General features: G+C 38.4%; 1 protein-coding gene across 1 annotated transcript in view; it reads left to right on the forward strand.

Annotated features, from left to right (window-relative positions):
• AGBL1 (ATP/GTP binding protein like 1) overlaps nucleotides 1-17,082 on the forward strand; it is a 248,195-nt gene that overhangs the window by 122,019 nt on the left and 109,094 nt on the right. Inside the window, exons 18-19 of the mRNA XM_032700663.1 lie at nucleotides 3,419-3,550; nucleotides 7,533-7,709. Of these exons, the coding sequence (XP_032556554.1) occupies nucleotides 3,419-3,550; nucleotides 7,533-7,709 (309 nt within the window). The remainder of the gene's footprint in view (nucleotides 1-3,418; nucleotides 3,551-7,532; nucleotides 7,710-17,082) is intronic.

The following is a 17,082-nucleotide window of genomic DNA, read 5'->3' on the forward strand; positions in this document are numbered from 1 at the left end:
ATCCTGGTGATGTGCAAGAATTCCTTTAAAGCAAAGAAGAGCTGGTTGAAGGAGTAAAGCAAAGAACTTTAAACCAAAGCCATTTTGATTATTAAGTTGTATAGACAACAGTCTGAATTATGGTGGTGGTTTTATTGGCTTCTCTTGTTGAAGGTGGGAACCCTTGTACGACCACAGGACTGGATGTATTGTAGCACTGCAAAGAGTCTGAGCTGTAGTGAGGAGCAGGATACCCTAGAAGGGGAAAGAAAGAACTTCCAATGGACCAGGAGGCAATGAGCAGAGTTGCCATTCAAAGGCATTATATATCAAGCTTGGAAATAAGCATCAGCCTGCAAGGATGTACTCACTGAGAGGAAAAAAACCCTAAGCACGTCTACCTCAAAACTGGCATTCAAAGTCCTGTCAAAATGTTATTACGGAAAAAAAAGGAGGTTTTACTCAAAAAAAGACATTTCAATGTTCTGTTTTCCAACAGATTTTCTTACTTCCCCTTTTATATTTTGGTTTTTTTTTATTTTATTTTAGAAGGTGACTGGTTCTGTGACTCATGAGGAGGGCTGTTTTTGAGTTAGAAAACAATCCTTACCTTTAGGATGATCAGTGCTGGCAAATAAAATAACTTCAAATAGATAAAAAAATTTAACGTGTGTCTTTGAGTCATATCCCAGTGAGTGCAAACCTTGGGAGTCTGACTGGTTTGTGTGCCTTAGTGTCTCAGGCATATGGAAGGACAGGTTGGAGAAAAAGCACTGGTAGATGCCAAGTTTGCTCAGTGTTTGCCCAGACATATCCCCAGAAGAATTCTGTATTGGGTGCTCAGACTACAAAATATAATTTAGCCTTGGCTGAATGATGAGACATAAGCTACTCTGTAGTGTGAAAATCAGGCAGAAGCATGCACTATGAAGAATAATTAAGTATAAACATTGGGAGTGATTGCAGAATCCAGTAAACTTAATTAAAATGTGGCTCTATGCAACTTGCAAATAAAATGAAAGTATTTGCAGTGGTACTGATGTTTCTGTTGTGGAAGCTGGTGACCTTCAGTGAAAGCTCCCATGGCCTGAACCAGTTGCTGTATTACAGCACCTGGCTTTGGTAATCCTTTACCAGTAAAGAAATATCATTTCAGACCTGCCACTAAGGACTCGTCTGCAGGTTTCTTGAGGTGTGGAATTATAGACCTGCTAGTGATCAGGCAACCCCACTCTCTGATCATCCCTGTGTGGTTTCTGATAAGTAATATTTTAGACAGATATATATATATTGTCTTTTGTGTGTTGGTAATTCTGTGAATTGGCAGGTAATTGATACCAAATTGATCTGGGTTCTCTGCCTTGACATGAGATAAAAACTATAAAATCGTCTTTGATATTCATAGGAATACTCTCTCATTGGTACCTGTGGTTAACCCAAGCTATGGCTGTGTATTGCTGATAGCTTAGATGAAACACAAGCTGGAAAAGTATCTGTCATTAAGAGAATTAATAAATACAGCTTTTTGGAAGGAGGTAGTACAGGATAACTGTGAATGGGTCAGAGTTTTTGGCGGGTAGCTCGCTGTTCACATGCTCCAGGTGTGGAATGTGCATGCTGCAGGTACAGGGATGTGCAGATTCCCAGCCCCACAAAAGGAGCTTTAGGCAAGCAATGGTGCAGGAAGGAAAGTTGGCAGGTAAGAAACCAAAGGAAGCAGCAGCATATAAACTATGAGATGTGTATAATTGTCCATCTGACTGGGAGCGGTGGGATGATTCATTATGCATGTATGCCTTGACCTTTCCAGCAGGGCAACTTAGTGTTTGTCAGAGGAGCTGAAAGAATGTACATGCTCAATTCCTGGATAATTAAACTCCCTGACTTGCTGTGGCTAAACTTAGTTACTGTATAGCTGGTAAATAAACAAACTAGGGTAAGTCTTGCCCTAACAGTTGGTGGAAGAAGCTCATCTACTCCATCTGTTTCTCCCCTCTTGTGTATGTATTTAGGTAAGAATACGTATATATGGGCGGGAGTGTTGATCTGCTGGAGGGTAGGAAGGCTCTGCAGAGGAATCTGGGCAGGCTGGATCTATGGGCTGACAGTGAGTGGGTGTCAGGCTCTTCTCCCAAGTCACATTTGACAAGACAAGAGTAAATGGCCTCAGATTGTGCCATGGGAGGTTTAGACTGGATATGAGGAAGCAAGTTCTTCTCTGAAGAGTTAGTTATCAAGCATTGGAACTGGCTACCCATAGCAGTGTGAAGTCACCAACTCTGGAGATGTTTAAAAATAGGGACATGGTTTAGTGGTGGATTTGGCAGTGTTGGTTAATGTTTGTACTCGATGATCTTAGAAGTATTTTCTAACCTATGCAGTTCTGTGATTCTGTTTTTTTAGCGCATATTTCTCCCCCATCTCTCTTTATATTGAGCCATAATACTTCTCTACCTTCACACATTTGTTTGTCTCCCACATAAGCCCTGGAAATCTTTCTTGATGAAATCTTGAAGCTCCTTTCTACTCAATGGTAAATGCTGGTTTAAAATTAAGCAATTCTTTCTCTTTAGAAATTCTTATATTTTCACTGACAGATTTCTAGATATTCCTGATTAAGACATGGAAAATATATGTAACAACTGTGTGTTTATTGACTTCATATCTCAGAGGGCACTGAGATTGATTTTTCTTTAAAACTTGGGTCAATATTTACCTCTTGGGTCATTAAATTGTGATTTTCATTTCTATGGAAGTCAATATCTACCTATAAAGGCAATCAACACTTCCGCTAAAACTGGGAATGTGCCTTGTGCTGAGCTTTTGTGACAGCTGATGTGAGAGATGGATTAGATAGACAGGTAGATTAGTGTGGAATGAAATTATTTGCCATGAAAATGGGTCATGTTCTGTGCTTGACTTCCAGGAATTCATGCAAAGGTCTGACAATACAAGTGCACAATTATATTTTCCTGAAAATTATGTAGCACGGGTTTTCAATTTAAAGATGACAAAGTGGTGATTAATTGCTTGGGAAAGCAAAGATTTCAACTCTCACAAGGATAAAGCTGGGCTTTAGGAGTTTAGAAGTAGAAAGAACTTGAAAAATTACTCTGTGGTATCAGAAGTTCCCATGAACCCTGAGGTTCCTGAGTTGCCATGGATTCTTGTGAAGGTGTCATGTTTATTTCTGCTGCAGACAGAAATACACTAGTTTTGACTCTGGATCCCTGAGATCAGGTCAGATCAAATAAATAAAACAAGATACAACTGACTAACAAAGTTTGACACAGGTTGTAGGCATGGCCCAGAGTTAAAGCTACTCCAAAGAGCTGAAAAAAACACATTAACACCCCCCGTAGTCCTATAGTGCTTTTTATGAAGAACCAAAAAATTTTTTCAATGTTCAAGATTTTGCTTAATTTTTTCCTCTCCCTAGGTATTCTGTGACTACCACGGACACTCCCAGAAAAAGAACGTGTTTCTTTATGGCTGCAGCATCAAGGAGACCTTGTGGCAAGCAGGCTGCATGGTTGACACAGCAGTTATCACAGAAGATGTTGGCTACAGAGTAGGTCTACTTGGTTCCTTTCTTAATTACTGGCCTGTATGTGCCTATATATTTAAGATAAGATCACCTCACAAATTTTAGAGATAAAGTGCAAGTTTCCTTTGGAGTAATGATGCAGAGAGTTTCAAGCCATGCATAATATCTTCATACACTAGATATTAGGGACCCATCTACTAACAATGTTTTCGTTATTTTAGTAAGATGCATCTTTGGCTACATGCTAACAGGATCAGGTATATTTTTGTGGTTTATAATTTCTAGAGATACATGCACTTTTGTCCCCACCACCCCAGCATAACAAGAAAATAAATTGGAATTATGTAATGGTAACTGAGAAAATGACAGTGTGCCACTGTCCTACTCAGTCAAACTGCTTCATCACGAGATGCTCCTGGTCCCACTGAAAACAATAGATAATTCAATGGATACCAAACAGATCTAATATAGTAAAGTTATTTCCACAGCAAGTGTTTGGTGTCATATCTAGGTTTTTTGTTGTTGTTGTTGTGGGTTTTTTTTAATATAAAGAAGAAATAATAAAACCTCTTCTATTTCTACTTCATGTAAATGGCTTGTTCATCAAACAGTTCTTTGGATTTCCTGCCCATCTCTTTTTATTTTTTTTTTTTTTTTGTATTCATTTAGATGATATTTTCTTATTAAATAACAAATTTCCTTGGGGAAAAAAAATTTTATAAACTCTAATTCTAGTCCTAAAAAATGTTAATTTCTTAGCATATGAATTGTGACTTTAAACTGATTATAGAATAATAGCTTGATTCACTCAAAACTAAAAGAGATTGAAAAGTCTTTGCCAAATTATACCTCTGTATAATTTTTGCTCCTTCAGCATAAATACTAATTATCCTTATAAGGACACGGTGTCTTCCATGTTCATCTTATGGAGTTGTACACAGCACACTGAGACTTTACTGGAAGAAGGTAATCCCTGTGGCAAACACTGTTTCCCAAGGAAAGCAGGGAGGGTACCTACAGTCAGGACATCTTTTGGTGTGTTTGAATTCCGAGGGCTTCAGAAGGCTGAGGATGGTTACTGCCACACAAACAGAATTCAAATGTTGCTGTCAGCATCTGGAGCCTGACTTGAATCTGCAATGAAGAAAGGCTCCAAGGCTGTCCAAAAATACTCTGTAGTGGCCTATAGAAAGATTTTGTGCTTCAAATCCTCTCTTTTGCACAAAACGAGGCATGGATGCCTGCTGCAGTCCTAACCTATAGGTCACCCTCTTCCTACTTAGGCTGAGGAAGCTGGATTTACAGTGGGACACATCTACAGTTGCAAACTTAGCAGATAACCACCCCTGCCTCGGACCTGCTTCCTTGCACTGTTTGCACAGGTTTCTCTCCTGTCTTGGGAGAACTGAGAATTAATCTGGCCTCCATGATTGATTTTTCTCCCCAGGAACAGGAACCAAATATCTCAAGAAAATTATGTTTTTTGGAACAGACTTGGCCTCATACGTCATAGATTTAGCTGTAGCCCTTGGCAATATACAGAGTCAGAGTCTTTGTTTCCTTCTAATATTTGGTGGCCTTGGGTGACTTGCACAGCACTGGCATCGTAATCCCAACCTTTTGATAAACATTCCAGGCCCCTTTGACAGCGATCTCTGCAGGGACATCAGTAAAAAAATATAATTCCATTTTCTTCCTAATGGTATTGGAGGTTTATGGACAGGTTCCAGTGTGATGGGAGCAGCTTCCTTTGCCGTTGTACATGACAAATCCAGCCGTGCGAGTGACACAGAAACTGCTGTATTATCATAAAACCATCCTTTAAAGGCATGTGTTTTCATGCAAAATATGCTATTGAAAGATAATTAATGAGAAGAATAAGTAGAGAAGAAAGAACCATTAGTGTGAAATCCAGTGAATGCTGGTAAAATGAAAAGAACATTAAATTCAAGTTTGCTAATACTCTTAAATGAGTCCTGTGTACAGAGACATTACTGTTACCTGCTAGCATTTTTATTTAATTAAAAGTAAAAGATTGATTATGCATATAATTTCAATTGCTTTAAAAACCTAAACTGGATTAGAGTTCTGATTATTGTGTTTGATGGTATATATTTACAAAAAAAAATTTGTTTGTAGGTTCAGATAAAGGCAGAATAAAAACTATCTGAATCTTTACATACAGTTTAACTGGGTTTAACTGGATTTAACTGGTTGTGCTGTGGCTTATAAACACCTGAATCATGTGGTTCTGCTGCAGTTTTTTTTAGTTCCTGTTCAACCAAAATCCAGGACAACCTGGAAGCTGGGGATGAAAGTGTACTATTTTGTGATCCCCATGCAGCAAGTAGCAGGTTGAAGGCAATGCAGACATACTGGATTCTTTGCTGAAGGCAAGCAGTCAGTTTTCAAGGTTCCTTTGTTCACTGCACCCATGGGAAAGGGAGTGCAGCAGTTCTTAGTAAAACACTGGAGATCTTGACTTAAGAGTGAGGCTCGAGGTGGTCTCAGATTTAAAGTGAAATCTTTTTCTTTGTTTCAGGTTTCTCCATCACAGTTTTTTCATCTGAAAAATGGACCTTATGAAACTTTACCAGTTCCATAGATATAGAGACCACTGACAGCTGTAGCCAGAATACAGTGAAAAATAAAATTTACTTGTTTCTTATAAAGATGTGTATGGTTAAGCAGTTTGCAGGAGATATTGCAAAATAGTTGAGGCCAAATATATATCGTTCACATCAAATGTGTTTTAGGAAAGGACATTATTCATTTACTTTCAAACTGATTATTCCCATACAGTGCTATGAAGTAAAGCCCAACAGAACGGAACTACAATTACTCGGAATCAGTCAGTGAAACTGATGGTTATTGGAAAGTGAAATTAGCTTGGTTGGCTTTTACCACCCAAACTGAATGAAATTCAAGGGTAAATGCCATTAGCCATATGTGGAAACTCCTTCTATATGATTCCGTTCATTTCAGCTGTTTAAGAAAACTGCCATCAGAGAAATAATGGTCTAATTTTGTTTTCTCTCATCTAGATAAATCAAAAAGTCTTTTGGCATGTGTTATGGTTAGTGTACCAGCACTGAAGTTTAGACACACACAGACATAACCCACATACATGTATATGTGTGTGGATACCTAACAATCCAGTTTATGTACTAGTACCAGGTGTGCTCTATGTATCTGGTATCTGTTTTTATAAAGTGTTTTTATAAAAGTAACACATTTAGCCCTCTATAATGACTAAGTAAGTGTTGGCTCTGCACTGATAGAATATTTGATGCTTCAGGAGTGTTTATAGACTTTGTTGGGAAATAAAATTTCGAGAATAAGAAAATCACTCAGGGCTAAGATGTAATATTTACCGGGTTTTTATTATTACTTTTTATTGTGATTTTTTTAAATGAATTATATAAAATGTATAACTTGGACTGTGATGAGAATATTTTGGTTTGTTTCACAATGCAAGTTAGTTAAATGCTGAGCTTTATTTTCACATAATTATGTGCAACCTTCTGTGAGAATACACACCCCTTTTCTCTGCTCTATACCATGTTCAGACAAAATTCCTCCCATAGCTCAATCCTTTGTGAAGCAATGGATGTATCATAGGAGGAGATATAGTAACTGTAGAGGGGAGAATAGGAATATTAGCTAGTGAATTAGGACTGCAGCCCTCTTAGCAGCACAACAGGAAGATTCAGGTTAATGTCAAAGCAGCTTGAAAACAAAACTCTGACTTCAGCCCCCTCAAACTATTGGTGTGCAATTGTTTGATTTTGAATGAGATATACCAAGTGTACTGGAAAATTTTCATTTTAGTCTTTGGGATAAACCCAAATGTTAGAATCTGAGATTTTCACAGAGGATTGACGTGATGTACCAGTTGGAGCTCTTGGTAACAGTGTCTATAGATAGATTTGATTACACAGGTCTCTCTGTACATGTGTGTGTGATATAAGCATGTGCACATAATGTGCAATTCATTTTCTCATAGACTCTTCCTAAAATCCTGGATAAAGTGGCCCCTGCATTTGTCATGAACAGCTGCAGCTTCCTGGTGGAGAAGTCTCGGCAGTCGACAGCCCGAGTGGTGGTGTGGAAGGAAATGGGTGTGTTGAGGAGCTACACCATGGAAAGCACCTACTGCAGCTGCAGCCATGGACCCTACAAAGTGAGTAAATCTTTCAAAGAACCCTGTGCCACCCTTCTCCTAATGCACATCTCGTGAGATAGGAAGGATAAAATGGAGTAGATGGCTGTTGTCTTGAGCAGTTTGCCTTCTCCAGACCCACGGAGTCTGTGTTTGAGTTTCTTTTCAGTGAAATCTTTCCATGAACCCTCATTCTTTTACCTTCCATGCCAGTAGAGTCCCTCTCTGAGGATTCATTCAGCAGTGAAATAAAAGGAAACTCCATTCTGGAGCCAAAAGTATTGAGCTGAAGAAAGGAGTGTTTTAGGGATGATACGGGACTCTTGTCCTTACAAGGGCATTCAAAGTGCTTTTAAAAAAGTGCTTGCAGATCATATGGACACTTGAGCCTAATTCTAAGGTAGTTAACTGCAATAGTAGTGGCTCCAAGCTCTTTGGTACAGGCAGTCAACCTGAGCAATCACCTGGCTAAATTTAAGAGCCTGCACTGAAAATCTTGCATTTGGAGTTGCTTGTTCCTGACAGGCGAAGGTAACTAAGGCTAGTTTTGATAGCTGTCAATGAGTTCAAGCTATGCCTCTGACTGTGATCTAGACAGACCTGAATTCCACATCAAATGAGTTTCCAGTCTTTGTAGGAAGGGCTGTACTTGTGCTGAGTGCATCAGGCATCAGTATGTGAGATCTCCTGGCACTGTTTAAGCAAACAGGATGAACTCTGGTAATTGCATTTGAGTGATCATAATTCTCTATTCATTTAAATGATGAATTCTGTTGCTTGTCCCTTTTCAAACCTATTGCTTTCATTGAAGGGCTTCCACATTCCACCTCATTTCTTCCACTAGGGAGCAATCCTTGTCTATACAACATTAATAAGCAGTTAAGGATCCTGAAAGACCCTTAAGGAAAGAGCCATTATTACAAATAACAATTAATTAATAAGGCATTCAAATTATTATCTTTGGAAGCTCTATACTAATCCTTTTACCTCTCTGTAGAATGTTGCAGGAAGTATTCAGCTGCTGTTTTAACCATGCTCTACTATACACACATCAATGCCAGGACAAGAAAGGCAGAAAAAAAAATGGCACATAGTTTTAAGAAAGAGAATATAATTGCCCTGGGCATTACATCTAACACTCCCTACTCCTGAGCAGTGCTAATGGTTTTTTAATAGGCATCACAGGTCAAGACAGTGGGTTTGAATCTTTTTAGACAGTGGGGAGAATATCTATTTTGACTGAAGTCAATGACAAAACTCCTAGTGATCTCCATAGAGAAGGATTTCACTGATTTCTTAGATAACCACAGTAAGATCTAAACACAGTGACACATCAGATTGTATCTCATCTAATGACTGGTTCTCCATCAGCATCTGGGAGATCTTTACCCAAACTTTCTTCATTTGTGCCATTAGATGCTTGAAATTATGTGAAGAGAACATTAAATGCCACATTCAGACATTGCATTTAAGCATTGTGCCATCCACAGGGGCCTTGTAACATATAGTAGAGATGCCAAAAATAAGCAGATGGTTCAGGATTCTTTTTTTAAAGAACTCTCTTAGAATATGTGAAATTATTTTCTAGGTTCTTTCTTGTCCTCATTTTCATCACTGACCAGGGCCACAGGCAAACACTGAGGGCAAGAGCAAGTTCCTGTATGAGCGCTTGTGGCTGGTGACAGAATCCAATGTTCTCATGGCTCTTAAGGAGGTCTGTAAGCTGTAAAGCAGTTCTGAAACTTCCAGTTTGAACGCCCTGAAAAGCTGAATACCAGTTGGATCAGTGGATCATGTTTATGATGTCACATATCCTTTTTTTTCCTTTGTTTAAGATTATGATTTATCTCAAAGATGAAGGATATATGAATAATCCCAGTAGGGAGCATTTCTTTACCACTGCTCCATCACAAGGCTAATACAAACACTTTTTACAGTTTCTCTGATTCAGGCAGCTTTAAAGTATTTCCACCAGTTTTTTTCAAAGTACATTAAATACCCAACTTGTTAGTATCCAAATGGAATACAATTTCTTATGTTGATTATACTGGAGTTGCATATAAATACATATACTATATCTCCCAAATAATCAATGCTAATAAACTATTTCCTCTTCCTTTTCAAGTGATCTTTACAGTTGGTCCTTGTTTGCTTATTTATTTGCATTTAAAGTTAGATTATTAACAGTATGGAATTGACAGACTGAACTGAAGATTTCGTTGCATAATACCATTTAATACTCAGCTTTGATCTATCAAGCCAAAAATACTTCATTATTATCTTGAAGCCCTGAAATTATTCCTGTAAACTGGACATTAATCACGTAAGAGGTCATTTTTTTCTAGTGGCTTCAGCCTGAGTTCTTCACTCTTGGACCTTCCAGTTGATGTGTGTGTAAACAATAGACTGATATTAATGCTCAGGCAGGAGATGTCAGGCTCCAATATTTAAGGCTTTCTGATATTTGGGTTAGTAAATTTGTGTTTAACTGTGAATGATAGAGTCGGTTTTTTAATTGCATAGGACTGATCTCCCTGTAAGGATATATCCAGAATTTCTCCCAGACAAGCATGCCCTTATGTTTTTTGATACTTGAAGTACAGAACCAGGACTTAAAACATCTTGTTATATGCAGCAGAGGCTCCCAAGTCCAGCATCACTCAGTGAATCAGTGGTCAAACCTCTATAAAGGCACAGCAGACCTGGATCCAGGTCTTTAACTTTCTTTCAGCTTGTAAGTGATGAAAAGAATTCACTGAAGTAGCTGCTTTGCTGGCTGTGAGCACAGATACAGTACTTGGAGTTGCACAGAGGCATCAGATGGGGGTTGTGCAAAGGATTTTGGAAGAAAAAGAAAACTACATAGAGGTTACATGAGGTTAAAATATTAATTGCACAAGGCTGGTCAGTGTACCCCCTCTCACCACTGGTCAAGTAAGGGCTGAAAGTAAACCAGAGCCTACTTTCCCTAGTAGAGAATATACTTCTAGATTTTTTTTTCCCAGGAACGAGTGTCTCCTCTTGTGGACTGAAATTTTAAAATGCTTTAGTGACTGAAAGATAAGGCAGGAATTTGGTACTATTGATATGTAAATGAGAAACAGTAGTGACCCCAGACTCCTTTAAAAGTCATTTGATTTCAAATGGAGAGAAGGATGGAAATGAAAAGAGAACAGACATGGTTTGCTTGTTGAATCTCCTTGTCTGTGTGATCAATGGAAATGCAATAAGCCAACTACCCTTAAGGAAGCAAAACATAAAATTAAAGAAACTATTGATCTTATCTGAGGTTTTGTTCAACCTAAGGAAGAAGAAAATAAAGAGGTAAAATATCCAAACTCTTTTTCATTTTGTCTGGATTGCTCAAATCAGTCTTAGAGGAGCAGTATCTCCATTTGAAAGGTGCTAAAAACAGAGCAACTGATTTCCACATGGAATTCTGCCTCCTGCTTCTGCCAGTTTACAGCCCTGTGGTCAGACCAGAAAATATTATTAATAATAATAATAATAATAATAATAAAAGTAAACTTCATATAGTTTCTTTGCTAATGTGAAGGCCATCTGCATTTGTCCCTCATTGGAGCTTTACCCTTCTAGCTTACCCTGTGATTTTAATTGCTGCCTCCCTCTTGTGGGATGTAGAGCCCAGAACCCCTTCTCATCCTCTGTTTTTAAAAGACCAAACACAAGGCCTACTGTAAGAAGTTGTGCTGTGTGCAAGTACAGTCTGGCACAGTTATGACCCCAGAAGAATCAAATCTCCAGTGACACATACTGACAGTTTCCCAGGTTTCTTCTGTGATTAATTTTTAAACTTGGATATCTCTTTGCTGTTCAATCATGTCCCACTGTTTCACGGTTCTTCTTGATTCCTTTTTACCTCACCTGCTAATTAAGACCCTTCTGTAGCATATTGCACTGTGCTGTTCCGTTCATTACTGCATCCATCATGCTACAAGTTAATGTCTTTTGTGCCATTGTGTACAGCTGAGTTCCAAACCATATGTCTTGGTAATAAAGCAAATCTAAAAAATCGACTTCATGTTCTGTGAGTACATGCTATGTTGGAAAAGCATTTTCCTTGGCATGTTGTACCTGATGGAGGAGATGGAGTACTAATGGAAATAGATTTTAGCTTCTTGTTTAAAATGGATTAGAAACAACAAGGAGTAACAAATGACTTTTAAAATTATGGCAGATATCTTGACAGTGCCCTATGAAGGAAGTCTTGCTGGTGATATGGATCCCTCTTTGAAGAAAGCTTTTGGGAGAGCTGAGAAATAAGACATTTTTTTCCCCTCTCCATTTTAATGTTTCTGAGTCAGAGGAATTGAATACCCCAAATTTTCTCATTGGACTTGGTCAGAGGAAAAAGCCATCCCTTTGGAGAGACACTGGAATCAGAGAGCTCAGCACCAAAGAGTGAGGTCATACAGTTCATAAGACTTCCTTGATATTAATTCAAAATATCTTTGCTGAACAGAAGTGGTGAGAGTTAGTCTAATTGGAAGACTTAATATTATCCATCCCCTTTAACCTGGCCAGCCTGGGCTAAATTATTTAAAATGATTGATGAACCAGTGATTTACCACAGAAGTGTGGCTGAATTAAAGCAATATGCCAAGATTAAAGCCTTCCCTCTGTCTCATCCTTCAGAAGTGGCCTTCTCTACTTTGACCTGTTTCTGCCAAAATTAGCCAAATTGTTACAAATATATGACCTGACCACTGAATTATAGTGCTATTTTTTCGAAGTTATCTGTACGCAATTAAATATTTCCTCTATCTTCCTTACTCTTGAAGATTACTTACCAAATTTCTGCAAGGAATTTTTACCTATGCTTTATTCATAAGAAGTTAACTACATATAGTAGTCAGAAATTTAGTTGTTTTGGTGTAGTTTGCAGGTCACATGATGGTGCTTCTGTTCTCCAGTAAGATGTATATTGTTCTTGTAATTGGAAGTCTGGTGCACAAACTTACAAATAATTTTAATTTGGCCTCTTGCCAGTATTCACCTACCAATAAAAATGGCTTCATCAGTATTCTTGCCATGAAGCGTGCTTGATAAGTACTTGCAGAAAGAAATAGTGTATGTATGCTGTGCTTTCTGGTGTAAGTTTCTGGAATATACTTACATCATTTTTGTGAGTCTGACAGACTTTTTCTCATTTCTGATTTCTTTTGTGCCCCAGAGCTTACACTTTTCCTGAGTATGGGTAAGTCTCAAAAGCTTCTTTTTAAAAAAAAAAATCATCTCTAAAATGAGTGTTTTTATAGCTGACCCTCAGTGCTCTGGAGATCTCATTCTAAAGCAGAATAAGAAAGAATGATTTTTCTGTCTGATAGTTCTGCTTCTAGTTCTGGTCCAAAGTGGCTCAAATTGGAAGCAGCTGCAACAGCAAGAAAAGTATAGGAAAAAAATAGTTATCTAATAGTAATCTAAGGACTGAAGGTTCAAATTAAGGGGTTTGTTTTTTCTCTTTTCCTGAGTTGTTACCCAAGGGAAAGGTTTGCATCCTATTTGCTTTATTTTTCTGCCTCTTATTTCCACCCACCCCTTGCACTAATTGATTGGTGATTCATTTTTTAAGATATTCTAATTGTACCTTTTACGTTTGTGGGCCTCACTTTATAAAGCTATGTAAGGATTAATGGCATTTAGGGTGTGGGGGAAGAAGAGAGAAGGGGTTTCTGAGCAAACAAATTAGGAGATGGTGGGTGTCTTCTTTGTAGATTCTTATGTCTACAAGGTTCTTACATGAAATTCTTACATGAACTGCTGCAGGATTTTTCCTCATTAAGTGTTTTTTATTGGTTTATTTGCTTGTTTTAATTATTTGACAGGATACTAAGAAATCACATGCTTAACTGTGCTCAGACCTCTTTGCTTCCTGCCACGTTAAACAAAAGAAGTTTGAAGATGTGCTGACTTGGGGTCTCTCAGATTGCTTGGAGAAAAGCAAGTCACAGAACTGGGAGAACATTGTAGAGATTCTTTGACCCTTATATCTTCAAGAAAACTTTGTCTGTAGGACTATCTCAGCAGGTCTCATCCTTCTTGATGCATAAAAAGATGTTGTATCTCTGTTCCCAAAAGTCATGGATATTATTGCTATCTGCTAATTTTTGTTGGAGATGCTTAATATTGTCATATGAGAGTGCTATTTATGTGCATTTAAAAGTCTGCAGATTTTGCAAAAAGGTAATTCAGGCCTCCATGCTCTGTCTTCCCTTTTTCTGATCCATTCCAGAATCAGTTTAGCCTTGCTGTTTCGGAAAAGATAAGTAGGGTTAAGTAGGGTCATTTTTCTTCACTTCTGAAGGCGACTCATTTCTTACTTGTTTTGTTTTTCTGGCAGAACAGGGGAACTGGTTTGGGGATTCTTAGCCCTATAGAGAAAAAGACACATTTTCTGGCACTAGTGTGACTGCATGAAGGCTTTTGCTGAGAGCACTCAGCCCCTGTTTCAAAGTTTGCCAAATGTTGATGCTTTGTGAATGCCTCTGGTAAAGCCATGGGCTCTTAATCCAATAGACCAAGTTTGCTGCTATACAAACAAACAATTGTTTTCCCAGCACGACTGAATAATTCTATAACTCTTTCAAGAAGTCAGTATAGGGGTGGCTGCCTGTGCCAGTCCATCTATTGAGCTACACCATGGATGTTGCCTTGAAAGACATCTTGGAAAAAGTCTACAGTGCAGTGGCTTTCAGCTGTCACTCTCTCCATCTGCTTTACTGTTCCTGGGTTGAAGGATTCAAGTGTTGGGTGACTGAGGGATGTTCCATTGTGTTGGATCTCACATATTTACTAGAAACCGGAGAGAAAGACAAGAATGGGCACATAGCTCTCTTTAGCCTCCCTGTCCCCAGAGCACCCAGGAAGCACTAAAACCCAATGAAAGAATTGTTAGGGGCCCTTGGCAACAGTATTTTAGTCTTCCTCATTATTGACAAACACCCAAGGAATGATACAGAGGAATTTTTTTGTATCTGTGACACAAGATGATCACTGGTGATAGCTGGATCATGGATAAAGGTATTAAATTAATTTTTTACATTTTATTTTGATTATTTCTCTTGAGATGTTGAGCCAACTGTATCCCTGACTTGCTATGACCTTGAGAATACGTCCTATGCCATATGCTTAAATTACAGCACAATAGAAAATGACAACAGAGGTGAGATGATAATAGATTTGACTCTGCAAAGCTGGAAGGTATCCAGTCCTGTTGAGAGTCAGTGGACATGGCTGGCATGTTGAATAGAAAAGCAGAGCTATCATGTACCTCCTCCGTGGCCCACCCTTTTCCACCATCATATCACTGAAACAGTTTTATTAGCTCTGCTGTTTATCCCTTCTGCTTCGGACTCAGCCTTGGAGTGCTTGTTCCAACAAATCCTGGAAATCTCCTACATTCCTTTTACTTGCTAATGATGTTAATGATGTGTCCTAGTTGGTAGTTTGCTTTTTGTTAAACCTAGAGACATAACAAGCTGCTTGGGGCTGAGGAGTGGAAAACAAGCATTATCCTGAGTAATGCCTGTCTTGAATGCTGATGTTCCTCTAAATTTCTATTTTCCTCAGTGTGTTGTAAACAACTGATGTTTATGGGGTTTTTTTAATGGGATTTTTCTCTGTGAGTTGCTTTTGGCACTCCCCAAGATACTTGGTTGCCAGCCAGCTTTCCCATATTCCAATGCTATACTCCAGAAAGGAGGTGATAGGTACTGACAGGGGCTATCAAACTGTTTCTCTGTAAAGTGGATGAGCAACAAGACTACATAGAATCAGAAGTGCAAGTGTCCTGTCATACCCATCTTCCAGAATTTGGGAGAGCAGAATTTAGATGGAAGAATCCTAGTTTTTGACATATCCAATCTGGGCAAACCTAGGTGCTTGAAGCAAAAAGGCCATTTGCAACAGCACTTGTGGTTGCATGGAGAAGAGATTGCATTTTGTGAGGGAACTAGTCATGAATCAAAGGCTCACCTCCATATTTTTGCCCTGCTGACAAGTGACTGTTACTGTGTCCCCATTTGAAAAAGAACAAGACCAGTGTACTCATGAGGAGACATAAAAACAATAAATGCTGTCACTGTGTGATTGAGGAAGTAGGTCTGTCCATGTGCTGTAAGGAGGAACAAACTCTCCTAGTATTAAAATTGGTGCTGTCATGCTTGGAAGTCAAACAGTCTTTTGTAGTGCCAGAAGGCTGAAAATGTCTAGCAATTTATGGTCAGGCTAATCTCTGAATTGTATTTATTCAGTTTATGGGCATAGCTGAGGACCTAGTTTGACTTCAGATGTTTGAGCCTTAAGTACATTCACAGTACAAATTATTAGAGCAAACAGAAAACTACAGAAGTAAAGAAAACTAGATGTTTAAAGATTATTTTTCATTTTCTATTTTAAATATTATACCGACAAATCAGACAATTGCAGTCACACACATGCATGTGATTTTATTCTGGATGAAATGTTAGTGTTTTATTTGAAGCCCACTAAGCAATCCTGAATGGCATGACCTTGAATGCCCATGGGATCTCAGTCTGCTAAAGAAAAAACTCTTGGGAAGGATAAGGAATAGAAAAGCAACATTCCTAATGAAAATTAACTTTAGTATTTCAATGGTGTCCCTTTAAAAGCCCAAATATCATTGCACATCATCCTTTCAAGTTTTCTGAGGAATTACAGCAGCTAGCTTTTTGATTTCTGATGTCTCTCTTCCTTGTTAATCTGGCCCCGTGTGGATTTATTGTACAAATCTATTTGGCAGCTGAAAATTGCCCTTTGATGAAGCTCCTAGTCTAATCATGAACTCCTCAGGCATAGAAAATAAGAATGGGTAGGTGGAAAAGCAAAGGCTAAAAGAGCCATGTTTGCCTTTGACTATGCATGGATTTTAGAAGCATCTAAATTTCAAAGTCTTTGATTACAGGATTTTCCGTAAAGATTAATTTCATTCCTCTTAGGATCATAACATTTGCCATGCTGGATCAGATCACTGGTTCATATAATCAGGCATCCTGCCTCATACAGGTGCTGGTTCCTCAAGGCTCAGAAGAAAATAAACCCTGTGCCTGTAAGGCAACTCATTCAATTACACTAAGACATGGAAAGGAAATAATCCTACTGGCCTGACCTGTCTCTCCTCCACTTCATACACTGCAACATGAGCCCTGATTATCATTATCAAAACCTTGATACAATGAGCTACATTCTTTGTGAATAATTATGCCACTTTTTCCTTCTCTTTTGTAATCTTTTATCAGATCAGGGTTTCCTGCAGCAGTGAATTCTGCTAGTTGATACCTATAATATGTATATGCTGTACATTATTAAGTATAAACTATATTTTGAAATCTGAACTTCCTTTTACTGGTTTATG

The sequence above is a fragment of the Chiroxiphia lanceolata genome, chromosome 12 (genome assembly GCF_009829145.1).
Source record: "Chiroxiphia lanceolata isolate bChiLan1 chromosome 12, bChiLan1.pri, whole genome shotgun sequence".
Classification (NCBI taxonomy): domain Eukaryota; kingdom Metazoa; phylum Chordata; class Aves; order Passeriformes; family Pipridae; genus Chiroxiphia; species Chiroxiphia lanceolata.